The 26966-nt window shown below is 50.8% G+C and overlaps 2 protein-coding genes and 1 long non-coding RNA gene across 7 annotated transcripts; 2 read left to right on the top strand and 1 right to left on the bottom strand.

Annotated features, from left to right (window-relative positions):
- Positions 1-3222: 3222 nt before the first annotated feature.
- Positions 3223-6388, bottom strand: LOC128103446 (uncharacterized). Its single transcript, XR_008215692.1, has 2 exons — positions 6283-6388; positions 3223-3642 (listed from the first exon to the last, which is right to left on the bottom strand). It is a non-coding gene; the product is annotated as an uncharacterized LOC128103446 (long non-coding RNA).
- Positions 6389-6469: 81 nt separating this feature from the next.
- Positions 6470-9734, top strand: Rrad (RRAD, Ras related glycolysis inhibitor and calcium channel regulator). Its single transcript, XM_052727870.1, has 5 exons — positions 6470-6681; positions 6835-7273; positions 7926-7999; positions 8100-8304; positions 9088-9734. The coding sequence occupies exons 2-5, from the start codon at positions 6907-6909 to the stop codon at positions 9363-9365; spliced, it is 924 nt and encodes a 307-aa protein (XP_052583830.1). The 5' UTR covers positions 6470-6681; positions 6835-6906; the 3' UTR covers positions 9366-9734.
- A 4628-nt stretch (positions 9735-14362) lies between these two features.
- Positions 14363-22857, top strand: Cdh16 (cadherin 16). 5 transcript variants are annotated; one of them, XM_052729173.1, is made up of 17 exons: positions 14363-14407; positions 14654-14740; positions 15485-15640; positions 15880-16018; positions 16357-16515; positions 17258-17454; positions 18004-18126; positions 18309-18459; positions 18662-18889; positions 18970-19046; positions 19121-19309; positions 19392-19633; positions 20169-20304; positions 21017-21140; positions 21281-21388; positions 21703-21819; positions 22760-22857. In XM_052729173.1, the coding sequence occupies exons 1-17, from the start codon at positions 14363-14365 to the stop codon at positions 22855-22857; spliced, it is 2376 nt and encodes a 791-aa protein (XP_052585133.1). The 5 variants fall into 5 exon arrangements, with proteins under 5 accessions (XP_052585133.1, XP_052585130.1, XP_052585131.1 ...); XM_052729170.1 differs by having other exon boundaries at positions 20169-20302; positions 20898-21140; XM_052729171.1 differs by having other exon boundaries at positions 20169-20302; positions 20964-21140.
- Positions 22858-26966: the final 4109 nt, after the last annotated feature.

Consider the following 26966-nt stretch of genomic DNA (forward strand, 5'->3'; position numbering starts at 1 on the left):
CTGGAGTCCATGAGGGCAGAGCAATGACATGGCAGCAGGAACAGCTGAGAGCTCACATCTTAACCCACCAATTGGAGTCAGAGAGAGGGATACTAGGAATAGTGTGAGTCTTTTGAAACTTCAAGTGACACACCTCCTCCAGCAAGTCCACCTCTCCTAATTCTTCCCAGTTCCACCCACTGGAAACCAAGTATGAGCCTGTAGGGGCCATTCTCATTCAAACCACCACCACAGCTGTATAACCCAGTTCTTTACCTGGCCAAAAAACTGAGCCATTCTGATCTGAAAACAGTAGTGCATGCCTGTAATTCCAGCACTTGGGAGGTGGAAGCCAAAGGATCAGAAGTTCAAGGTCATCCTTAGCTACATAGTGAGTTTAAGGTCAGCTTGGGCTACTACATGAGACTGTCTCAACAAAACAAACTAGTATCCAGTCTCCAGTCATGTATGAGTTTTCCAGAAAGAGCACTTAGATCCTTGCCAATGTCTCTATGCTGTGTTTGATTCTCTTTAACCTCTAAGATTTTCTCTCCCCTTCTCACTGGTAGTCAGTTTTCCATAGCTACATACATGAAGTTAATTTATAAAGAAGATGGAGAGATGGCCAGCAGTTAAGAACATGTACTGCTCTTCTAGAAGACCTGAATTTGGTTCCCAGCACCCATGTCAGATAGCTCAGAACCACCTGTAACTCCAGCTCTAGAGGATCCAACACCCTCTTCTTGTCTGCAGGCACTCAACAATGTGGCATATAAACACATACCTATAAACAAAAAATAAATCAGGTTTTGATTGCTATTTTTTTAGAAGAAGAGGGCTGGAGAGATGACTCAGTGGTTTAAAGCACTTGTTCATCTTGCAGAGAACCCAGGTTTGATTACTCGCACCCACATAGTGGCTCACAAGCATCTCTAACTCCAGTTCCAGGGAATCCAGTGCCCTCTTCTGGCCTCTGCAGACACCAGGCATGCCTGTGATGCATAGACAGACATACTCGCAAAATTCACAAAATACATCTTTAAAAAACTTTACAAAGGAGATTTGTTTTGGCTCGCTTTGGAGGTTGCAGTCCACTGTAATAGGTACTGTTGTTTTGGGGCCTGTGGTGAAGCAGCACATTGCTGCAGAGTATGTGACAGAGAAAAAAGGATGAAGACGGGCCAAGGTTACAGTCTGTGCTTCAAGTGCTTGTTCCTGATGAGCTCGCATTAGACACAACCTCTACCACCTCCCTGTAGCTCCACTTGGAAGAATAAGCTTTTGACACTTGGACCTTAGGAATGTTTTCAGATCCAGGCTATAGCACCCACCCTTGTACATCTTAACTAAAACAAACACACACAAAAAAAATCCAGGTGAGTTATTTTAGAGAGTCCTACCATGTGATGCATTTCTTTATCTACTGGAGGTTAGTCTAAAGGCCCAAATGAGCTCAGGTTTGAGAGGTTTGGCCAGGAGTGGTGGTGGTGTGTGTGTGCTGTGACATTTAACCTGTAGGTAGCATGCCTATTTGTCCACTGATGGTGATGCTTGGCCTGGTCCCTAGGTCAAAATAGTAATACTCACTTTCTCTACTGAAAAGATCCTGGGGAATCCTCACCATCAGTCCTTCCAGCGGTTTCTGTCACCCCGGGTGCTAGGTGAGAGAAGCTCTATAAAGTGATATACCCTTGTCTAGGGCCTCTGCCTCCTGTTGGCCCAGTGCCCAGCGTGCACTTTGTCACCTCGAGAGAGACCACTGGTCTTAGATCTTAGCCATTTGGAAGCTCTTTCCCAGGACTGCCTCTAGATTTCCTGCTCCAATCTCTTCCTCTGATGGGAATGCCCACCCCTATTGGAGCCCAAACATAACTATGGGCGGTGTCCTCATGGATGGATCCTCATCAGAGAGCTTAGGCCCATTAAGAGCTGTCAAATTGTTCACTTGTTCATTTGTTTGTTTTGGCTTCTTGAGTCAAGGTCTCACTATTTGTGTGGCCCGGATTGGCTTTGAACTCACTGTATAGCCCAGGCTGCCTCAGACTCATAGTCTTGAGTGCTGGGTTTATACACCTGTGCCACCATGTCCAGCTCAGCAAATCGCCTTACTCCGTGTGGTGGTTGCTTTTCTTCCTTATCTACAGTTTGCAGGTGAGGAGTGATCTAGAATATCCTAAAGACTTGCAGCTACAGATAAAAATACTGCCCCCTTGGCAGGGGTTGCTGTTGCCTCCAATGGAAAGGCCTGGGCCCATCCCAGACCAGCTCCTACTGTTCTTGGTTCATTCTTAGGAGGAGTGGCTTTGCCAACCTGATGACTAAAAAGTGGAGAAGCTGGATGTGACCATCCATGACCAAGAAGATGAAGCCATCGGCCAGCCCACATCACTCAGTTTCTCATCTGTTGACATGGGGATAGTCATGGTGATCTCTGGGACTGCACATGTTACTTTCCCTTGGCCTATCTTAACCAGACACTTTGGTCCTCCATTTTCACAAGTGAAAGAACTGAATGTTTCAGAGAGATAGGCTGACCCACCAGGGTGATTAGGCCCAAAGATCCTTCCCAAGCTGTGGACCTCACCACATGTAAACCTCGGCATGGCAAGCCCCATCTGTCTGAGGTGGCTGTGGTATCTGTAGTCAGCCATGTTCAGATTAGGCAGTTGCTTTTGAGTCATTCTGATGGGCTTTCCTGGTGGCCAGGCCATAGTAGTGAAAGACATCAAGCTGCTAGCATTTAAGTCCCTTTGACATTTTTTAAATTTTTTATTTATTTTTATTTATATGCATGTTTGTGTTTTGCCTACATGTATGTCTGTGTGAAGGTGTAGGAGTCCCTGGAACTGGAGTTACAGACAGTTGTAAGCTGCCATGTAAGTGCTGGGAATTGAACCAGGGTCCTTTGGAAGAACAGCTGGCACTCTTAACCACTGAGTCATCTCTCCAGCCCCACTTTGAAATTCTTGACTCATCTATGCCTGACCACTGGCTGTCTGCAGAACACCTGTGAATACTGGACCAGCATCCAAAGAACTTTCTGGAACTCCAGCTGTTCTGTGAAGGCATAGTAGTGGTTGGAGGAGGATGAAGTTTAACATCTCTGAGACCTTCCACCACATATATCTAGCTCTGCTATTTCTGGACTGTGATCCCTCAAGCCCTGGTTACTATGTCTACACAATGAGAATAACAAATCACCGCTAAATGAGATTGCCTCAGCGAATAGATGACACATAGGAACACACTCAGCTCCATTTATTTTCTCCCATCATCCTGCCCTTGACAAAAGGGTCTGGGACACAGTCATTTAGTACAGCTTCAGTCCCCTGAAGCAAGAGGGCTGTGGTGTAAGGAGGTCTGGGAATGCTGAAGTCCAGCCATATTAGTTACTCTTCTCGTTGCTGTGACAAAATGCATGACTAGGAAGAACTGAGGGAAGGGAGGCTTTGTTTTGGCTTACAGTTTGAGGATATATATCATGGTAGTAAGGAAGGCATGGCTTCAGGCACGTGAGTAGCTGGTCACGTTGTACCAACAATTGGGAAGCCAAGTGAGATGAATTCCGGTACTCAGCTCACTTTCTCCTTTTTATAGTCTTGGATCCCAGTCCATGGGATGATGCTACCATTCAAGATGGGTCTTCTCTTCAGTTAAACCTTTCTAAAAAAAAAAAAAAAAAAAAAAAAAAAAAAACACCTACAGACATACCCAGAAGTTTCGGTGACAATTCTAAATACAGTCAAACTGGCAATGGAGATGAACCCTCAGACCAGCCAGGTGCTCTTTTCAACATTTAGTCACCTGAGGGAGTGGGTAGGGAAGAGGTGGGATTAGGTAACAGAGAAGTGTAATCTGCATTGTTCCTGGGATCTCTGACCTTCCTCAGGACAGAACATCATCCTGGAGATATTGAAGCAGAAGCAAGAGACAGTCCAGCGATTCACTCAACCTGCCCCATCCAACCAAGGATGATGAAAATATAATTGTGCCTGCTAAGATATGCCACTCTTGAGCCAATATGCCACTGCATGCGCCACTCTTGAGTCAATGACTTAACCTCCACATTTCATGTTAGTTATTTCTCAGAACTGGGGAGACATTATCCTTGGTCTACACAGGAGGAAACAGGCTCATCTGGGACAAACGAACAAGGGTGAAACTGCTAACATGGTACAGAGCTGGTTCCAACCTCAGTTTGTTCCTTCTGGGCAGCTGAGAGAACCAGGTGGCAGGAGTGTAGCAGGAAATAGTCTAAAGGTCATGTCCTGATATTGGACCGTGGGGCTCCTGGCTATACCTAGGCTTGTGATGATGATCTCTGGCCTGTTGGCATAACTACAGGAATGCCTGGGGTCTGAGTGGCTCTGTGTGGATGTCGTTGCCTTGGCAAAGAAGATACACTGTTGAGGTCAAAAGCTCAGATTACCAAAGGGGAAAGTCAGCCCTGTTTCCCTGTATGGCCCCTGCTGGGAAGGTCTACAGCTATCCTACAGCCATCCTCTGCCAGACACCGTCCTGGACACCTCAGGGTTCTTTCCAGCCACACCGTAAGTGCATGCCATGGGGGTGTATGTGTCATAAACAGCCAGCCAGGGTTCCTGATGGGAAGTGGTACGCTGACTCTAGAGACTTCTGTCCTGTAAGAAGAGGCTGGAGCCCCTAACTCCCTCTTCCCACTGAGCCTTATCCAAGAAACAAAAACCAGCATGGGCTTCCCAGGCTCCCAAGATCCCTCCTTCATAGAAAGGAGACATAATCAAGTGCCTTGGCTCAGCTTCTGCTTACGTTGAGGGCCTTAAGAATAAGAAGGACCCTGCATCATAAACTCCCTAACCTTATCCCTAGTCAGTTTCCTCAATTCAAGGCCTTCTTAGATGTTACCAAGGAGACTAATACAGCAGCAGAAAGTCTGGCTCAAGTTTCCATGGCAACCTGCTATGGCCCACTAAGGACCATCTATGTATGATGTCACCTGAGCCCCAAATGGATGCCCTTCCGCCCCCACCACAGTCATCACAAACGTCTAAAAGCAAGTCCCTGTCCCAAAGTACGTCACAGCTTGTACACAGACACAGAGACAGACAGCAGATGTGCACGTGCACACACACACACACACACACACACACACACACACACACACACACACACACACAGTTGCCCAGTCTTCACTCTAGAGATGAGGAGGGAAGGAATAGGCCATGATATCCAGTTCAGAGCTGGGAACCCTGAGCTGGGAGAGGCAGACCCAGAACTAGATAGATATTCTGCCCATCCTGTCACCTCTCCTTCCCCCTGAGATTATCCCAGTCCTCGCCCACTGTTTAAGAAAGGTGAACTCCAAGGCTGTGGAAGCACTACATCTGCTTTTGCCGTTGATAAAAGGGTCTGGCACACAGGTACTTGGTATGGATCAGGGCAACAAATGAAGTGAGTTATTGAGCAGAGGCCCTGGGGCTTGGTGCCTGAAAACTTCCCTAACCCTTGCCCACACCCACATTTATGCCCCTCTCTGGGTGAGATGTTTACCAGCAAAAAGCCCAGCATGGAGCTGGGAAGCTGGAAGAACTTGAAGACTATAAAGGGGCTGGCTCCTTCTGGAGTTCCTCACAATCAGCCTGGATCTTCCCGACTCTGGGCAACCTCATGCCCAGAAACAAAATGGCTAGGGCCAGGGTTAGATTATTTTTAGCAGTTACTGGCAGCTGCTTGGCATGCTCAGAGTTAGGGAGGGGACTTGAGTTTGTGTTTTCCTTTCTCTGGCTCTGTAGTTTCTTTCCAGGAGACAAGCATACACCTCCACCTAGTAGGCTCTAACAGAAGATGCCACTAACCCGCGTGGCACGAGCCCTCCCTGATAACCCTCTAAGGAACCCCAGGGATTGGTGAACAACACCAACCTTCAACATGAAGAGCAGTCTCATTGGGGAGACTCTTTAAGTCTCAGCACAAGGACTGAAATAGGAAGGACTAAGTGTTGAAGCTGGAAATGCCAGTTTAGGACCCTCTAAATTCGAGCTAGGGTCATACCTGGAGGAATGGGTGCCGTGGACTATGAGTGTGTCCAGTCTATAACTAGTCTGCTGGCTTGAGTAACAGGCCTGGTTCATTCTTAAATGGAAAGTCTTAATTTTTCTCCAGAGGGAGTTGTACTTCACAGGTCCAGTTACCCAATACTGACAGCCTCTCCATCATGCATCTCCCGCCCCGTGCACCCGCCTCAACACACACTCCTATCCCCACCCCACCCCGGTACCCATCCACACGCCCTCACCCCCCCCCCCCCCGCCTCTTCCCAGCTACCTGCCCCGCCCTGGCGAGTTTGAGGTCCTAGAAAGGAGGTGGGGGATTCCCGGGGGCGGATGGATGGATGGATGCGTCAGCCTCGCAGCAGCAGCGTGGACCTGGGACGTGGACTCAGGAGCGAGAGGGGGGGCGGGGGCGGGGGCGGGGGCGGGGGCGGGAGCGGGGGTAGGAGTGAGGGCGGGAGCCAGGCTGGTGGAGGTTTAAATAGGCGGCCCTAGAGCTGCGACCCAGCGCCAGCTGTGAGGCTAAGGTAGCAGAGGGAAAAAAAGGCTGCAGTTTTGACAGCGACAAGGGTCCGAGTCTTTCTGAACAGGGATCTGCGAGTGGATTCTATCTGATCCCCCAGTGGACTGTGCTGGAGCGCCAATCAAATCCTGACGGAGTCCGTGAGAGTTGGTGAGTGTCCTGGCGAAGCGGGGTGGACCACATACACCATCTGGGCTGGGGATGGATGGGGACGTAGGTCTAGCTGGGTTACTGGTTAAGGCGTGAAGACCTTGCAACAGGTTTGGGCAAGTCCTGCGTCCTGAGCATCTTTCTTGACTCCAGGGTACTGGCCTGCTCCCGCGATAGAGCTGCCATTCCGGCCGATTCCTGATTCCCTAGACGGCGTCCCACACGATGACCCTTAATGGCGGCAGCGGAGCCGGAGGGAGCCGCGGCACCGGCAGGGAGCGTGACCGCCGTCGAGGCAGCACCCCCTGGGGCCCCGCACCCCCACTGCACCGCAGGAGCATGCCGGTGGACGAGCGAGACCTTCAGGCGGCGCTGGCCCCGGGCTCCCTAGCAGCGACTGCAGCGGGAACTCGGACACAGGGGCAGAGGCTGGACTGGCCCGAAGGCTCCTCCGACTCTCTCAGTTCGGGAGGGAGTGGATCGGAGGAGGGCGTTTACAAGGTGCTGCTGCTTGGGGCGCCTGGTGTGGGCAAGAGCGCCCTGGCGCGCATCTTTGGTGGTATAGAGGACGGGCCTGAAGCCGAAGCCGCAGGTGAGAGAATTGAGCTGTTTAGGAAAAGATAGTTGGGAGGCAAGGGACCTGGACTAGAAGTGGCAAACACTATGAAATTTCAAGGCGCTTTCAGAATCGTGTTACTTCCGGGTCAAAGATGGACTGAATAGCCACCACAAATCCCTACTTACTACCCCCAACCTCTCCCCTTCCCATGTGCCAGCCCTTGATAGGGAAGAAGTGCCCAGAATAGAAGAGTTGAGCGCTGGGTATGACTTCTCTGTGGCTTGGGGCAGGATACTCCTGCCTGCCAGGGCTGGCAGGAACAAAATCAGAAGTTTCTAGGAGAGGAAAGTTAGGTGGCCAAGGTTTCCAGGGGGTGACAGCCACTATGCTAACTCCAGCCACTGTGATCACATCCACCCTAGACCTGGGCAGCAGGAGGGCAGGGAGCCCCGGACACCCAGTGCTTTGCTAGTTTGGGAACATAGAGATGGAGGTCAAGCATTCCATGCCCTCTAGCCCCTAGCTCCCAGGGATGTCATTTTGTTTGATTATAGCAACCGTCTGCTAGTGGCAGAGAGTTATCAGGAGACTCTGAAAAGAAGTGGGAGGTGTGGTCAGAAGAGGAACTGGACACTGGGAACTTTTGACAGCCAACTGATAACTTGGCTATTGGCTCCCTTCCTAGGGCACACATATGATCGTTCTATCACTGTGGATGGAGAAGAGGCATCACTCATGGTCTATGACATTTGGGAACAGGTAGGTTGCAGGCTGGGTCACAGGGAAAGAGGGGGAAGCAAGCTGGAGAAGGGTCTTGCCGGGAATTACAGGACTGTGTGTATATTTGTGCCCCCTCCAGGATGGGGGCTGCTGGCTGCCTGGCCACTGCATGGCCATGGGAGATGCATACGTCATTGTATACTCAATAACAGACAAGGGGAGCTTTGAGAAAGCCTCCGAACTTCGGGTCCAGCTGCGGCGAGCACGACAAACAGACAATGTGCCCATCATCCTCGTGGGCAACAAAAGTGACCTGGTGCGCTCTCGTGAGGTCTCTGTGGATGGTAAGCAGGCACTGGGTCAGGAAAGGGAGGGAGATCCTGACTGGGCTGTGGGCCAGTTAGTCTTGACTCAGCTTGAGTCCCTGGGGATCATCAATGGCTAAAAATGTTCAGGAAGAAAACTTGGTGTTGGAGGGTGAGGGAGATGCTTCTGGTCCATCGGGCTCCCAAAGGCCTAAAACAAAGGGGAAGGAAGAGCCACATCTGCTAGGGGAACTGAGGCACGCAAGCTCCCTCCTCAACTGCTCCTCAGGTCCATGCCTGACAGAATGAGACTGAAGAAATGGAAGAACATGTAGAGAATCAGGAGGTCAAAACCTGAGTCCAGGCCCCACCATTCTTGGAGTAAGCCTGGTGCTTCTCATCAGGCTTCAGCATCCTCCTTTGTGGCCTACAGTACCAAGTACTTCAAACTTGGTGACCTTGTCCCCACCCCAGACCATCGGGCCATTCCTTATAACAGCAAATCATAACATACTGTCAAATCGTTTTCATTTGCCTTAATCCACTATTACAGAATATGTTTTAAACACTGGGTTTTAAATAAACGAATTCCTTTTTGTGGGCCACCATACACTTTGGAGGCACATTCTGCCTACCAAGCGGCCCAGCAATGTTTGGGGCTCTCAGTACAGGGGCTGGGGTCTCTGTGTCTCTAAAAAGGATCTAAGGCTCCTTCTTCTGTTACTAGAGAACTCTTGCACTGTAGCTGCCAGATATGGCCAGGGTTTGAGATAGCATCCTCTGCTCCTTGTTTACTGGCACATGTCTGTCCCCACCACATAGAGGGTCGGGCCTGCGCAGTGGTCTTCGACTGCAAATTCATCGAGACATCAGCAGCACTGCATCACAACGTCCAGGCCCTGTTCGAGGGTGTCGTGCGCCAGATACGCCTTCGCAGGGACAGCAAAGAGGATAATGCCCGGCGGCAAGCTGGCACTCGGCGACGGGAGAGCCTTGGCAAGAAGGCCAAACGCTTTCTGGGCCGCATCGTAGCTCGCAACAGCCGCAAGATGGCCTTCCGCGCCAAGTCCAAGTCCTGCCATGACCTCTCTGTTCTCTAAGGCCTCCTGGGCCCCTCGCTTAGTGGGCCAGTGGATGGGTGGAGGGGCTGGCCCAGCCAACCGCTCTAGATGCCCCAGGGCTGGCCCATGCTCTGTGATTCCCAGAGCTGTCAGCTGTGCACACCCTGTCTCATGGTCATGGACAGACAGGCAGTGCTGACCAGGGAGGCAACTCCAAGAGGCCAGTAAGGCCTGGGCCTATGGAGATGCATGTGCAGGCCCACGTGCATACCAAGCAGCCTGAACCCAGCTCATGGACAGGACTCTGCCTTTCTCTGTGTGGGTATATGTGCCCTGGAGTGAGGCTGTTCAGTATGGTTGCTGTTTGTTTACATGCAGATTTTTGTAATAAAGACTATTTCCTGACAAGCCAGGGCTGTTGAGTATGTTTCTTTCATAGTGGTGTCAAGAGCAGAAAGAGATGCTGTGATTGAGAGATGGGGCTCCCTGTCCACATGACCTAGTGTGTGGTCTTGATGGTCCTAATGCTGGGCCTGGATATAGCCAGCATAGTGGAGGGAACAGGTGATTAGGAGGAACGTTCAAGGAGCAGGAGACAAAACCCCTCCCAGCCTACTATCTAGACCCTTCCACACTGGAGCTTGGCGTTGTCTAGCTGACTGAAGATTCTATTGCCTTTCCATCCATAAAGGGAAACTGAGGCTGCCCCAGGAAGCACACTTTTCTTTGGCTCTCACAGCCTGACAAGATTGTGGGCTTGGGCTCTGCAGCAGTATTCCTGCCCTGGCCCTCCCAAGGGGTGGAAACCAGCGAAAGTAGGGACATGGAGGGAAAGACTTCAGAGATGGCGTAAGGTGGCTGGTGTTTAAGAGTAGGTGTTGAGGGAGGCACACTCAGGCACGGATGGCTTCTGCACTTCCTGGCTGAAGTTATCCTACAGGGCCTCAGCGTCCTTTACTGGATGCATGCCTTTGCTAACACATTGACCAGTTCGTCTTTCGCTAGGACAGCTGCCTAGAGCTCTCCCTGTCTGGAATGCAAATTTCACATCTGTGTAGGGATGCGTCCCTGTGTGCCATCACTGTTGATCCACCCATCCAAGCCCGCCTAGAAGTGGAGCATATGACTCTCCCTATATTATTTTTAACAGAACCTGGAGCCTCATATGTTATAGGCAAGTTCTCTCCCACTTAGCTGCATCCTCGGCCAATTCATTTCAAGACAGGGTCTCTCTAAATTGCCCAGGCTGGCCTAGAACTTACAATACTAGTGTCTTGGCCTCCTGCATAGCTGAGCTCACCAGTCCTTCAAGATTCTTTCTCTTTGCCTCCTTCCCTCCCTCCCCGCTGTGTGTCTCTCTGTGTGTGGCTGTGTGTGCATGTGCACAGGCTAGTGTGCATTCAGAGGCTAAAGGCAGATGTCAAATGTCTTCCCCAGTCATTTCCACCTTATTCTTTTTAAACAGGGTCTCTCACTGAACCTGTAGCTTAGCAGTTGGATAGGTTGGCTAGCCAGCAAGCCCCATGGATTCCCCTGTCTCCACTTTCCCAGTGCTGAAATGGTAAGAGCTTCACCTGGCTTTTTGGATGGACGCTGGGAATCTGAACTCAGCCCCTCATGCTTTACTAACTAAACCATCCCCTCAGCCCCTCCTTCATCCTTCTGTCACAGTGACAGCATTGGAGTTCACCTGTAGGAGTCTCCACTTACCTAGTTTCTTGTGTGTGTGTGTGTGGTTTCAGTGACCCTTGATTGGCTACAGTCTAAAAATATGTAAAGGAAAGTACCAGGAATCAACAATTCATAAATTTTAAATTAGATAATGATCTGAGTGATGTGATTAAATCTTAAGCCATCTAGGTCTGTCTCACTCAGGATGTGACTCAGCCTTTGCCAGGAGTATCCATGCTGTATGTGCTACCCCCCTGTTAGTCACCTAGAAGCCATCTCAGTTATCAGAACAACTTTTCTAGTATCACAGTGCTAGTCACCAGATAACATTTATAGAGTAGTGGCCCTGGCAATTTATATATATCAAAGAGAGACTATGAAATGCTTCAGAAAGTGAAAAGGCAAGTATTGGAAGAAATGCAGTATATAAAAGGTTTGGTATTATCCACGGTCCAGGCATCCATTGGGGGTCTTGGAGTCCCCCATGGATAAGGAGGACTCCTGCACATATTTTCAAGAACTAGTGTTGCCACTGGTGATGGGTAGGAAGTGGCTGAGTGGGGGAATTGCCATATAGATCTGTTCATTTCCAAAGACTGGAGGCAGCCTGGGACAAGGGCCCACATGTTTCTTCATTCCACAAACTCTTGTGAGCCCTTGAGGACTGGTTAGAACCCTGGATGTAGTTCACTCAATATCAAAAAGAGGTTTGAAGGCAACTCCTCAGTGTGTGTGTGTGTGTGTGTGTGTGTGTGTGTGTGTGTGTGTGTGTGTGAAGGGGAACCTCTGAGACTCCCCCACATCCTCAGCCAGGCAGTGTTAACTGCTCAAAGCTTCTGTTGCTTATACATATACACACAGAGACACAGACACAGACACAGACACACACACACACACACACATACAGAGTGAGGCACGTGGAAATCTTGCTTTTATCATGGTAGGCGGAGGTCCCCAAACCTGAAGAGCAACCCAGGCCCTGGGCAAACTGCTTGGCCTCTCTGTACCCCGGTGTATAACAAGAAGACAATTCCCTTTTCACAATGGAGTGGGTAAAATAACAGAGATATATGCTCAGAGTTCTGGGTGCTGATTAGTAAGCACTCAATATGCATGAGACCCTCTTCAACAGCCCCACACATAGCACTAATCCAAACTGGGTGCCTCAGTGACCCCAAAGTAGATACTCAGCTTGTCCTGGCCCAGCCTCCATCCTGAAAAGCACCATGAGAACTCCTCAGGGGAAACCACAAAACATTGAAGGACAGCAAAAGGTGGGAGACCAGGATCTCCTTCCCCTCAACAAGACTCCCAGAAAACAAAACTTCTGCTGGGTCTCCTTGGTGGGCCTTGTGGGAGAGGTGAGGAGGCCCTGGTCATCCCTGGAACCCCCTCAAAGACACCTGAGCTAGCTCAGTATTCTCTTTCTGCTTAGAAGCATGAGACAGTTCAGTGCCTCACCCTTGTCAGGGTTCAGGAGCCAATGTGAGGCTTGGGGAGCTTCAGGGTACCTCGCAGGCTTCTGTTCCAATCCACTGGTCTCACTGATGTATGAGCTAGAGCTCTTAACACCTACTTGGGGTCATCTGCTCTTTGGGTTACACTCTCAGTTCCTAAGTGCCACAAGCCACTTAAAAGTACTTGGGGGCAGGACAAGGTCAGATGTCCCTCCCAGAGGGACTCCCAGGCTAATAAATGGGAGTCAAGCTGGTGTCTTCTGTGCATCAGTAAAGGCAGTTCATGGTGTGGAATGGCAGAACTACCAGAGGTGCTCCTAATCCAGCCTGTTAGCATAAGACAGTGGTTCTCTTGGGCTGGAGAGATGGCTCAGAGGTTAAGAACCCTGGCTGTTCTTCCAGACGTCCTGAGTTCAATTCCCAGCAACCACATGGTGGCTCGCAACCATCTGTAATGTGATCTGGTGCCCTCTTCTGGTGTTCAGACAGAACACTGTATACATAATAAAGAAATAAATCCTTAAAAAAAAAAAAAAGACAAGTGGTTCTCAACCTGGGTCACTACTCCTTTGTGGGTCAAATGACCCTTTCACAGGGGTTTCATATCAGATATTATCCTGCACATTAGATATTTATATTATGATTCATAACAGTAGAAAATTACAGTTATGAAGTAGCAACAAAAATAATTTTATGGTGGAGGGTCACCACAACGTGAGAAATTGTATTTAAGGCTCTCAGCATTCGGAAGGTTGAGGCTTTCCTGGAGAAGGGGTTATCTGTGCTTTTTGCTAAAACATGAGTAGGTACTTACTACCCTGATGAAGGGTGGGAAGAGCATCCCAGGCACAAGGAACAGTATCTGCAGAAATCTAGCTACAGATGCCACTGCACAGAGAAGTGGGGCCAGGTCTGAAGCCACAAAAAAAAAAAAAAAAGAAAAAAAAAAGAAAAAAGAAGTTGTGTCCAAGCCCAGAGGGCCAAGAAGTGCTCATTGGGCTGTGTCAAGGTGGGAGTGATAGACCAAGATCTGCCCACCTCCTAGGGCTGGCAGTCACGGATGCTGAGCAGTCCTAGCTTTCCAAAGTCAATAAGTAACTTGGGGAGGGAGGGGACTAGGCAGGGCCAGGCCTTCTGCTGTGGGCCCAGTGGCATTTTCCACTCCTGAGCAAGCGTGGACGGACTGCCTACCTGCTTAAGTGTCCACTTTGCCCTGCCCCACCTAGCCCAACGTGCCAGAGCTCCCTGAAGAAGGATCCCTCTCCCCTGGCAGCTGGACCAAGGAGAGGCTTGGGCATCAGTAGGTGAGGGGCTGGGAGCTCTTGGGTGGGCAGGGCTGAGAATGGAAGTAGGGGCACTGCCCTATCTTTCAGATGTCTCTGTAAGAATTCTCAGGGATCCATCTTGCGGAGGGCAGTGGATAGTGTTGTACATTCTTAGCTACATGCCGAGACCTGCCAAATGTAAAATGAGGACAGAGGTCCGGCCCTAGGGGCAGTCTGGATCTGGAGGGTGGTAGTGGGAGACGGGATAATCTCCAAGGCCTGAACCAGAAGTCCTCTGTTCCAGAATGAATCCTCTTGTGGTCAAGTCCTCCATGACCTTGGCCAGGCCCTGCCATTCAGGCCTTGCCTGAAACATGGGGCTGCTGGAAGTGACAGTAGTCTGTCTAGCTTCTAATTTCTGTGATTCAGCGGGCTGCTAAATAATTACCACTTTGGGAGCCGAGGGGGCTGGGGGTGCTATAGCAGGAAGGAGCTGGACATTTGCAACAGAGAACCACAGGCCACTGGAGGAGAAGAGGAGACTAGTCTATAATGAGATCCCTCTGGCCATGTGTACAGGACAGAACTCTTCTTCCTGACCTTCTAGAGTCTCACTTCCATGTCCCTCCGCCTCACCTTGACCATGAGCTCTGCCTGGCTGTGGTTGCTTTGCCTCTCTGTTATTCAGGTGAGCTGGGCCCTGCCTCTCCCTTCAGATCTAAACCTTGGGGGTTAGCACCCTTGTCCCCAGTCCCACCCAGACTCATCACACTAGCCACAAGAGTAGTGTGGTAGTCAGAGCTATGGGCCTGCTGTGGAAGCAGGAAGCCTACAAAGGGTGGATGGAGTAAGAACTGGTAGGCTGGGGGGAGGGGGGAGGCAGCAATTCCCTCTTCCTGCCAGTGCCTGTGAACAAGGTGAGAATTTCCCATAGGCTCTCACCACCGAGGCCCAGCCTGCAGAGCTGCACGTGGAAGTCCCTGAAAACTACGGTGGAAATTTCCCTTTTTACATAAGCAAGGTGAGCCTGAGCGCAGGGTGGTTTCCCGTTCCCTCCAATATCATGCTTCTCCTATCTCCAGGGTCTGTTCTCTTTCCTGATTTGATTCTCCGACTTTCTACATAATGCATGGATTAGTGTAAGTAGCTAACAAGATTTCAGTCCCAGAGGAGAGCGGAGTTTGAGTTAAAGAATAAAAAGGTTGGTACTGAGTGTGGTGGCGTGTGCCTGTAATCACAGGAGAGGCCGTGAAAGGAGGATGAACAGTTTGCCGCCAGCCTAGGCCATGTCATGAAACCTTGTCTAAAAAGGAAAAGAAACACTGGTGAAGAGATCCAGCTTCAGACAGAGGGTGTCAGGGAGTATTGGGGAGTATCAGGTACTAGAGGAAAAGCTCTCCCTTTGAAGGTTTACTCACTGGATTTGAGATTCCAGGCAGATGCCAGCTCCTTCTGAGACTCAGTTTCCCCATATTTAAAATGGGGCCTGTAGGTAAAGATGTTATCCTTTCGTCCAGTAGTTCTCAACCTTCCAAATGCTGAGACCCTTTAACACAGTTCCTGATGTTGTGGTGACCCCCAACCATAAAATTATTTTGTCATTACTTTAAAACTGTAATTTTGTTACTGTTCTGAATCAGATGTAAATATCTGATATGTAGGATATCTGAAATGTGACCGCTAAGGGGGTCAATACCCACAGGTTGAGAACCACTGAGAGTCTAGCCCAACCCCTAGTTTTTTTGACTCTGTTTTATCCCACCAGCTACCACTACCCCCTGGGAGGAATGAAGGCCAGATTGTGCTATCAGGAGACTCAAGCACAGCAGCTCAAGACTCCTTTGCTGTGGATTCAGATTCTGGCTTTCTGATGGCAACAAGGGCCCTGGACCGGGAGGAAAAAGCAGAGTACCACCTACAGGTATGACAGAGTGAGGTATAGGGGCAAGGAGGCAAGACAGAGCCAGGAACTAACTACCCCCTTTTTTTTTTTTTTTTTGGTTTTTCCAGACAGGGTTTCTCTGTGTAGCTCTGGCCATCCTGGAACTCACTCTGCAGCCCAGGCTGGCCTCAAACTCACGGAGATCCACCTGGTTCTGCCTCCCAAGGATTAAAGGTGTGCGCCACCACTGCCCGGTCCTAACTACCTCTTCTTGCCAGGTCACCTTGGAGTCTGAAGATGGACATGTCTTATGGGGTCCACAGCTCGTGACTGTGCATGTGAAAGATGAGAATGACCAGGTACCCCAATTCTCCCAGGCCATCTACAGAGCTCGGCTGAGCCAGGGCACCAGGCCTGGTGAGTGACAAGGGCATCCAATGTGTGGTGAAGTCAGGTAGACACTGATAAGACATCAGACAGTAAAGAGACAGTTACCATTGACAAATCAGCAGGGCCCAAGCTGTCCCCCAAGTTTGTCCCATTCTGTGCTCTCCAACCCCATTAGCAGTTCCATCTGCTTTGGGTCTCAATTTGCTCACTTGGGAAATGGGATGAACAACAGGCTCACCTCCAGAACCCTGATGCAATGATGAGCATAGAAGGAAGCTCTGAGAAGAGACAGGGGAGGCACAGCCTACCACCTTACCTGTGGTGCTCCTGTGCCTACCACCCCTTACAGTGTATCCCCACCCCAGGGATCCCCTTCCTCTTCCTTGAGGCTTCTGATGGGGATGCACCAGGCACAGCTAATTCAGACCTTCGATTCCACATCCTGAGCCAGTCCCCAGCTCAGCCTTTACCAGATATGTTCCAGCTGGACCCTCGACTAGGAGCTCTGGCCCTTAGTCCCAAGGGTAAGCATGAACTGGTTTGATGGGGGGGGGGCAGGGGGCATGTCATGGAATTCTGGAGAAGGGGCCTCTGAGCTGTAAGTGATGGATGGGTTGGAGCTGAGGTAAAAGAAAAGGGCATTCTAGGCAGAGGCCAAGGCTAGGTTGTGCGACTTTAGACATGGGATAGATGGAGAACAGATAAGAATGGGTGAAGGTGCTATAGTTAAGATACCTCAGGAATTATATCAAGATAGATCTACTTCTGCAAGTTAGCTCAGAGGTACGAATTAGGGATAGATGAATAAGTGACTCATACCTTAATCCAGCCAGCCGCCTTTTCACTCATCTAGCCCCCAAATGACCTGTGCAGCCCATTTGTCCAACACTTGCTCATCCACACTCTCCTGTTTTCATATCCAAATTCCCACCTAGTCAACCATCGTTCCCTCTTCCTCTCCTCTACCTGTCTGCCCTCCTCCCCATCCTGATCGTCTAGCTACCACATGCATGCTTGGTGCCTGTAGAAGAGGGCATCCCCTGGAACTGTAGTTACAGACAGTTGTTAGCTGCCATGTGGTGCTGGGATCTAGCCTGGGTCCTCTGGAAGAGCAGCCAGTGCTCTTAACCACTGAACCATCTCTCCAGCCCCGTAAGAGTCTTTTGAACACCTGTAATATGCTTGGCTTTCTGTTTGGTCCTGGCTGAAGATGCTTTGGGCCTTGCTTCCTGGGTCCATGCTCAGCTCACCTTCTGTCCCTTCTAGGAAGCACCAGCCTAAACCATGCCCTTGAAGAGCCTTACCAGCTGTTGGTACAGGTCAAGGACATGGGCGACCAGGCCTCAGGCCACCAGGCCATTGCCACCGTGGAGATCTCCATAGTACAGAGCACCTGGGTACCCCCGGAGCCTGTTCACCTGGCAGAGAATCTCAGAGTTGCATACCCACACAGCATTGCCCAGGTGAGACGTGGCTATCAGTGGCTGAAGTAACCCCATGGCTAGAACAGCTGGGCCTAAGTCACGTGGACACTTGGGAGGAGTGCCAAGGACTCAACTTGACTCCCGTTTCTTCCTGAAATATATACTTCCCACTATAAATCGAGAAGTCAGGCCTGGGGACCAAGCATACAGTCCATCACGTGCTACTCTCTAGTAGGTGTGGGTTTGTGTTCTGACATCCCCAACTTGCCTAAGGCTTCCTCAGGGAAAACGGCTGCCAACTTCCACTGCCGTGGGGATTGTCACCCAAGCGAGGAATGTCTCCGGCCTTTTCTAGGAATGCCTTGGGGTCAGGCCCAGACTGAGAAAGCAGAAAATAGAATAACCTGGTCATTTAGGCACTTTGGAAAAGGTCCAGGCTTGAAGCAGGGTAAGGTTGTCACAAGTAGCTAGCCACATGCTCTCAGGGCCCAGGCTCCTTGCTTGGCAATCAGTTGGGGGATAAGGGCTGGCACAGATCCTTTCCTGCCTCTCAGCCTGAAATGCTTTCATGTTATATCCCCCTCACAGGTGCACTGGAATGGAGGGGATGCACATTATCGACTGGAGAGCCAGCCTCCAGGACCCTTCAATGTGGATGCGGAGGGGAGGATCCGTGTAACCACGGAGCTGGACCGAGAGGCCCAGGCTGAGGTGAGTGAGGAGAGAGGGAAACACAGGGCAGGCTGGAGGGGGCTTTGTCACATCCCCCACAGGTGCTGAGGCAATGAAGACAGCCCTGAAGAGCTGGAGCCAGCCACCAAAAGGAGCTTCAATCCACTCCAGTCTGGAGCTACCCATGGCCCTGATCTGAAGTTCCCCACTGCCCACTACAGTACCTGCTCCAAGTACGAGCTCAGAATTCCCGTGGTGAGGACTACACAGAACCCCTGGAGTTGCAGGTGGTGGTGATGGATGAGAATGACAATGCACCTGTCTGCTCCCCACATGACCCAACAGTCAGCATCCCTGAGCTCAGCCCCCCAGGTGGGTTATGGGCCTTGTCAGGTGGGAGGGAAGGGAAGGGTAGAGTTCCTAGAGACCATCCCATCTTGCTGCTTTGGAGTGAGTGTAGCTTCAGAGTTCTAAGCCACCTATGTGCGCACACACACACACACACACACACACACACACACACACACACACACACACACAAGCTCAGGAAGTGGGTGGGGGTGTTGTCTTCCAGGAACTGAAGTGATCACACTGTCAGCAGAGGATATGGATGCCCCTGGATCACCTAATTCCCACATTGTGTATCAGTTGTTGAGCCCTGAGCCTGAGGAGGGGGCTCAAGAAAAAGCCTTCGAGTTAGATTCTACCTCGGGCAGTGTAACACTGGGAACTGCCCCACTCCACGCCGGCCAGGACATCCTGCTTCAGGTGCTGGCTGTTGACTTAGCAGGATCAGAGGGTGGTAAGTACCCTGCTGGTAACCTGGGCCCCTTCCCCTCTGTTCCTACTGGGACCTCACCAACAATCCCTCCCCTGCATCAGGCCTCAGCAGCACATGTGAGGTGGCAGTCACGATCACAGACATCAACAACCATGCCCCTGAATTCATCACTTCCCAGGTAAGCTGACACAGAGCTATAGAGATCACTGGGAGGGCACTGGTGGTGTTTACCAAACATCTCCATCTCTCCAGATTGGACCTATAAGTCTTCCTGAGGATGTGAAGCCAGGGGTTCTGGTGGCCACACTTATGGCCACTGATGCTGACCTTGAGCCAGCCTTCCGCCTTATGGACTTTGCCATTGAAGAAGGAGACCCGAAAGGGATTTTTGACCTGGCCTGGGAGCCAGACTCTGATCATGTCCAGCTTAGACTCCGAAAGGTTAGGACGTGGACAGGTGGGGAAGGGGCACAAATGTGCCATACCCTGACCCACACCGTGACCTAGAACTCACTGGTTCCAGAACCTCAGCTATGAGGCAGCTCCTCATCACAAGGTGATAGTGGTAGTGCGGAACGTGGAGGAACTGGTGGGCCCAGACCCAGGCCCTGGAGCCACAGCCACAGTGACTATATTGGTGGAAAGGGTGATACCACCCCTCAAGTTGGACCAGGAGAGCTATGAGACCAGCATCCCAGTCAGCACCCCAGCTGGCTCCCTCCTGCTGACCATCCAGCTCTCAGAGCCCATGAGCAGAACCCTCAGGTGAGCGAAAAGCCCTGCCTCTTACCTAGACTTCTCCTGCTCCCCAAGGATGACTTCAACACCTCAGAGAAACTCATTTTGTGTGTGGCCTAGACTATTCCTCAAACTATGATGAATGCCAAGGTTCTGACTCCTGGAGGGTCAGGGCTGGATGAAGTAGGCAGGCATGGAGGAAGTGTTTAGACCCCCATGGCATCTCTAATTATTCCTCCTTAAGGGAGCCCCACCAGATTGAAGCTGTGCCTGGGTCTGAGCCCTCCAGACTTCATGGCAGGATGCTCTGGAACAAATGAAGTTGAACCAGACTCCGCCCTGCTTCCCAGGTTCTGATAATCCTTCCCCTACCTACAGTTCAAATTTCCCATCACCAACAAATTCTGAAACTGGCCAGCTGGGCTCACCAGACTGTTGTTGCCCCTGAATCACAGAAAGGATACACAATTTCAGAAGGCCACACCATCCTGGGAGTTTCTGGGCAGGAACCTGTATATTGTTCCAGGGCCTCCCCAAACACAGCTTCTTCTTTGGGCCCCAGGTTCTCCTTGGTCAATGACTCAGAGGGCTGGCTCTGCATCAAGGAGGTCTCTGGGGAGGTACACACAGCCCAGTCCCTGCAGGGTGCCAGGCCTGGGGACACCTATACCGTGCTTGTGGAGGCCCAAGACACAGGTATGATCAAGCAGCAGCGGAGTCTTCTCAAGGGATTATAGCTCCACTTGGAAACTTTATATGAAACTCACCCTTCAAGCCTGCCATTCAGAATTTCCCTTGGGCTTCTCGGAGTATCAACTCCAGGGACAGACAAGACAGGGAGTGCTAGATTAGGAAGATGGAAGGAGGGCCAGGAGCCTTGTCTGAAGCAGGAATGCTAGGAGATGGGACAGGTGTAGGAAACTGTTAAGGGCACTTTAATAGGATAAGCAGCTGGCCCTGGGAGGGCATGTCGGGAAGGCTACTTCAGGAGCTCCACGGAAGTCAGAAGAGATGTACTCTCCCAGGGTCAAGACATGTCTGGGTGGTAGCGTCAATACTGAGACAGATTTGGCCTTGAGAAAGATACAGGTGATTCTGACAGCTGTTCGAATAGTGAAAGGATGAAGGACATGATGAGGAAGAGGCTGATATGGGAAATGACAGGGTGGGAATAAGGGGTTGGGATGCAGAAGTATGGAAGGAAGTGGCAGAGTAAGACTGACGGGCTGTGTGGGGTGTATGGAGACCAGCCCAGGTTCTCTAGGGCTTACCCTCACCCCCAACAATGCAGATGAGCCAGGACTGAGCACTTCTGCTACCGTTGTGGTCCATTTCCTGAAGGCCTCTCCTGTCCCAGCATTGCCTCTAGCCCCTGGGCCCAGCAGACACCTCTGCACACCCCGCCAGGACTATGGTGTGGTTGTCAATGGGGCCAGTGAGGACCCTGACCTGGCCAATGAGCATGGTCCCTACAGCTTTGCTCTTGGTCCCAACCCCACTGTGCAGCGGGATTGGCGCCTCCAGCCTTTCAATGGTATGTAGCAGGGGAAGGGAACGAGGCTGTGGAGGGTAGGCTCACTTGGAAATGAGTTGGGGTAGGGTTAGGTGTAAGGGAGCAGCTCTCATGGAGCCTGTCCAGGCTACTGACCCTAATCATTTTCTGCAACCCAACAGATTCCCACGCCTATCTTACCTTGGCCTTGCACTGGGTAGAGCCAGGTGAATACATGGTACCTGTGGTTGTCCACCATGATGCCCAGATGTGGCAACTCCAGGTCCAAGGTGAGGCTGGGACTTGGGTGCAGCCCAAAACTGGCATCTTTAATTCCTGGAGGAGCTGTCAGGGTACACGCGAAAGAGCTTAGGTATACATCATGCATGCTCATATAGACAGCACATGCCTATACACGCTTGCATATCTGAGCCAACATATCTGTGTGTGTGTCCTGCCACATACACAGATATGCACCTTCACACACACACACACAAACCTACATAGGTGTGCACAAAAACATATATCAGTCAGCTTTCCAGACAGGAGGTTCCAAGCAGTTGGGAGTCCCCTCTAACACTCTCATCTTCATTCCCCGCCTCAGTGATCGTGTGTCGCTGCAACGTGGAGGGCCAATGCATGCGCAAGGTGGGCCGCATGAAGGGAATGCCTACGAAGCTGTCAGCAGTGGGTGTCCTCTTGGGCACCCTGGCAGCGATAGGTAATGGAGGCTGAGCTCTTGCATGGGTGAGGGTGATGAATGGTTGGAGCCACCACCTCTATAATGTCCCTTGTCCCCATAATGTCCACAGATATGGAAAAGGAATCCCTTAACTCTCCTAGTCATTACGCACTGTCCTAGGTATCAGTCATCCTGGGCACCCCAGGGAACAGCATTTACTATCACATTATCATTCATTGCGTATGCGTGGGGTCCTATCGCAAGCGCATGATGGAGTCCTTCCCACAGCCTTGGAGTTTGATCCTGCTGTCTCCCAACTTTGTTGATGAGGCCACTGTGACTCAGAAAGGTTAGGGGACTTGTCCAAGATTACACAGCCTGTGGCAGAGAAGTCCAGCTTAATTCTTTCAAGTCTCCCTCTCCATCCCCTTTACTTCTTTATTCTGATAAATTGGTTCTTTGGTGGTTTCCTTCGCTGGCTCTGTGAGGTGTCTTTCTCTTGGAGGTCCATGTGAACAGCTCACTGGCTCTCCCATGAACTCTATCCAATTTAACTCCAGAAAAAATGTGTGTGAGAGAGAGGAGAATTGGGGGGTAGAGGACAATTGGATCTTTACCACTTGGATCAGCCCTTTAAAAAAAAAAAACAAAAAAAAACTTTTTATTTTGAAAGAATGTCTCACTAAGTTACTGCCAGCTGGCCTGGAACTCACTGTAGCCTAGTCAGGCCTTGAACGTATTATCTTCCTGCCTCAGCCTCCTGAGAAGGGGGCTTAGGAGACTGGGACATGCTTTGATCTTGGTGATATAAGAGTAGAGCAGACCACCCACTCAGATTCCATTAAACACTAGGATTCATACCCAGCATGGGGACACTGTCTAGAAAATGTTGTAGAGAATCAGCATCAATGACAAGGAGTTTAGTGAGGTGCCTTCTCGTCCTTGCTAAGGGCTTACCCATTCTTCTCGGGCCCCTCAGGCTTCATCCTCATTCTTGTCTTCACCCACCTGGCCCTGGCAAGGAAGAAGGATCTGGATCAGCCAGCAGACAGTGTGCCCCTGAAGGCGGCAGTGTGAGTGATCCAAGCAGCCCTAGCTGGGAGGTTGGTCCCAGCTCCATCTGAACTTGCTGAGAAAGGACTCAGTGCCAAAGATACACTGGAGGCCGAGACAGTAAAAGTCCTTCGTCTTTCCGGAGTGGAGGTACTGTCACCAGGCATGTCCCCAAAGCCTGAGCACTGACTTTACAGGATGGTCATGGGAACACTCCAAATGGCAGCTCTTTGACCAATAATAAAGGCTCAGAGAGCCAGGCTGGACCCTGTAAAGGATGACTGTACTGTGACCGCACATCTCTGTGTGCACGCGTGAATGAGCACACCTGCCCCTTTGTGCCTGCCCCCTCTCCTGTTATACAAAGTAGGTCTGGAGGCTTGGTAGGATACTTGTGAAGAAGGCCATCATCTGAGCTACTGGTGAGAACTTGGGGTCAATGCAAGTTGGGTCTCCAAGAACCTACCAGTCGCAAACCCTAGGGTAACTATGAAGGTAAGGTGAAAGAATGTCTTTCCAGGAGTCATTCCTGTGTGTGTTTAGGACACCTCTGTGCTGGGGGGGGGGCACAGTCTTGTGAATCTGTGTTCTCCATTCATGTGTGAGCACACTCAGGTCCCCGTGCATGAGCCACCTACACTCGGGATAGGCAGAAGAGTATTGAGGACCCCTTGAGGCAGGGACAGGAAAGCTAAAGCTGGGAATGGTTCCTTCTGTCCTAGTTCAGGATCCACACCACTCTGGGTCTCACCCACAGGAGAACATGAGCACACTTGCAGAAAGCAGGCAGGGGGGAGTCACTCAGTTGGACACTGTTGGGGTGAGGCAGGAGGTTTCAATGGTTTACTCCAGGACTACTCCAGCCCCAGGTGAACCCCTGCCTCTTGCCCAGGATTAAGAGATGTCCCCAGAGCTCTGACCAATGCCTCAGGACTAATCTGTGACCCCTGTCCCTAGACTGACCCCACATAGGTTGATTCCACATGCCTCCTTCCTGATGGTCCCTGGGAACTAGGGAGAGACTTGCTGTCCTAGGCACCAATAGTTGATGGTGATAAATCATGGGGAAGAGAGAAAACAACATCGGTGAGGCCCAGCCCTATTTTTAGGAGATAATCCTCTGCTGCTGGCAGTTGCTATGGGATGGAGCTAAGCCCAGGCAAGAAAGACAGGGCAGGCATCCTAGCTGGCCTGGGGCGGGGGAGCCTGCAGATGGACTCTGAGGCCATTCTCAGTCACCCTGGACTCAGGAACCAACACCTCACACACCTACACTGGATATTCCACTGACCACCCCAGTCCAAGCAGGGCCTTCCCCACCCTACTACCCCAACTCCATTCTCTGCCTAATTTACACCTGCTCAGAAGTCTTCAGCATGGAAAAGACTCTTTTGGAGGTAACATCTCATCTTATTTCTCCATAAGCCTGCTAGGGCTGGACTATTGGCCCTGTATTCAGGTAGATGATCTTGAAAGTCAGAGAGGTCAAGAAACATGACAAGACACACCTTTGTGGCTGAGGTCTATGTGACCTCTGTAGAAGTTTAGCCATTCTTCAGCTGGTCTCTGCTCCCTCAAGATCCCACAGTAGTACCTTAGAAATCACCCAATCAACTCCTTCTGGTAACACTGGGAAGACAGACTGAAAAGAGGAGGATTCATGCAGCAGTCAAGCCGGAATCTTTGTGCTCACTGGCTCCTTGTTATGGATGGATATGAGCAGCTGGGTGGGTGAGTGTATAGATGGATAGAGAGGTGAATGAGTATTTGGATGGACTAATAGCTAGATGGATGATGAGTTGGTAAGTAGGCAGATGGGAACCCAACAAAGGAAAGGATGAATGATGGGAACCCAGAGCAAATGGAGGCATCTGTCCCAATTGGACAGCTTCTTCCTTGAATTTCCAGAATCAGGTTGGGGTTGACCACTAGTGTCAAAAGGTTCAGACTCACTGAGCATCTGCAGACACAAAACTTTCCTGTTATGCGTAGCTCTGTTCTAGAGAAGAAGGTGAGGACCACATAGGATCACAGCATACCTGACTCACAGAAGGAGAAAAACACATAGTGAGAGAGTTGGTGAGTACCTGAAAGGATTCGTGTTGGTGAGATCATACACCACTATTATACCATAGTAAGACAAGTGTGTATGGGGGGAGGTATGTGATCAGTGCTCCAGTATGAGTAGAAGATGCCACCATGCCTGTTCCATCCTTGTTGTGTATTTCAGAAGATCACCTCATCTCTCGTTTACTGGTTTATAAAATGAGGCTTCAGGGAGAACTATATTATATAATTGCAAAATACATTTAGCACATAGCCAGGCACACTGTAGTAGTAATTGTGGCCTTCCCCAGATCATCACAAATGTCTGCAGCCCCACATTCACATTCCTTAGAGGCATTTGAGGCCCACACTTTGGAGAAATATGGAAAAGAGCCCAGATTCAGCACCCACTAGTGCTGCTGGGTCACTGGTGTGGGCTCTCTCTGGTTTTGTGATATGGGGGGTGTCACAAGATACTGACTGGGCTGGGGAGGTGATGGGTCTGCACAGCAGGGGGCTATGCTCCCTGCTCTCCCAGGCCCTTTTCTGAGGCATAGGGCCAGATCAAAGGGACCCAGCACTGAGGCCCAGGAGGCGGGCTTGAAAAGAATGTAAACATGGGGATATTTTTAAACTTTTTCCAGCCTCAGCGATAGAGCTCTTGAAGCTAGAGGCCCCAAGGTCAGTCCAGACCTCACCCCCAAAGAATGAAACAATCTTGGGACCCCAGAGACCCACACATATCTACACCTGCTCCAGGGCTCTTGCTTGGGTCTCAGGGAAGAAGGTTCCTCCCATGGTCTCACTTCCAAACCATCCTGCTACTGCCGGAAGATGTTATTAGCTTGTACTGTGAAGACCTCAGAGGAACGGCAGGACCCCAAGAATACAGGAGTGGTGGAAACCCACCTGCAGGGCTAGTGTTGGGAGACTGAGCTTGGGATCCTTTGGTGACCCTGCCACTCTATCAGGCACATGCATGTGTGAGCCTGTGAGTGTGTAAGTGTGGTGTGGTCTTCTCTGTGTGGTTTGAGGATATGTGTAAGAACCAAGAAGCCCATACACCACCCCTTCTCTTTCCTTAGCATCCCTGACTGCCTCCTGGGGCCCTGTGAGTTAGTGGGTAACTTAGACAGACAGAAGGTAGGCTGGGGGGTCAAGGCGAAGGGTCATGGAAATGAGGTAATGAAGACGGTAAGAAACTAGGGCAAAGATATAGGTGGAGTTGGACCAGGTTGCTGGTCTGTGTGGTGAGTCAGGCTGAGAGAGTTACAGAGGCCACTAATGAGAGATGCGTTAATTACAATCAGGTGTCACAGTGACTCAGAAATGTGGGAACAAGGCTTCCTGGATCTGCCCCCTTTCCATGTCACTGACCACGGGTTCCACAACTACAGACTCTTCTCTCAGAGTGATGTGGTCCTCATATCCTTGCAGGAGTGCCAAAAGGAGACTCATGCAGAGGTAATAACATGGCGTTCATCTTTACCCTATGACCATACCCCAGGAGCAGCTTCACATGGGACACAGGGATTCTACTCATCTGAATCCCCACTGGCTAGAGTCAGAGTTCTCAAGGGCATTCAGAATCCAGGCCGAGCTTTTTTATCAGAGACCCCAGCCTAGGGAGAGGATCCAGCTAGCTGTCACTCAGACTTTATAGAATGCTGTGCCACTTTGCCCTGAGAGAGACAGCATCCAGCTCTAGATCACACAGTGCCACTGTGTAAGCTGAAGCACCCAAGCAATGTGGCTTCCTCCTGATCCTCCTCTAGAGCTGCAGGAGCTGAGGCTGAAGCTGGCACTTTACCATGTGCGGTAGACTTTGGGCACAGGGTAACCGGCAGCTGGGTGGGGTTGGCACTGATGGCGAGGGGACTGAAGACTTTTCTAAGTTGGGATGGCCCTGTGTGTGCCCCTCCCCAGGCTATGCTATTCTTATTCACTTGGTGATGGCAGTAGGGACAGAGATAGGGACCAGTGGGAGCGAGTCATGAGCACAGGCCCCTTATCTGACACGTTCCCTGGAAACTTGGCAGGGGCAGCTGGTCTCTGGAGGCCCAGGCAGAGGGGGAGCAGGTGGTCAC

Source organism: Peromyscus californicus, unplaced genomic scaffold, assembly GCF_007827085.1.
Source record: "Peromyscus californicus insignis strain IS unplaced genomic scaffold, ASM782708v3 Scaffold_8__1_contigs__length_139910024, whole genome shotgun sequence".
In the NCBI taxonomy this organism is placed as follows: Eukaryota; Metazoa; Chordata; class Mammalia; order Rodentia; family Cricetidae; genus Peromyscus; species Peromyscus californicus.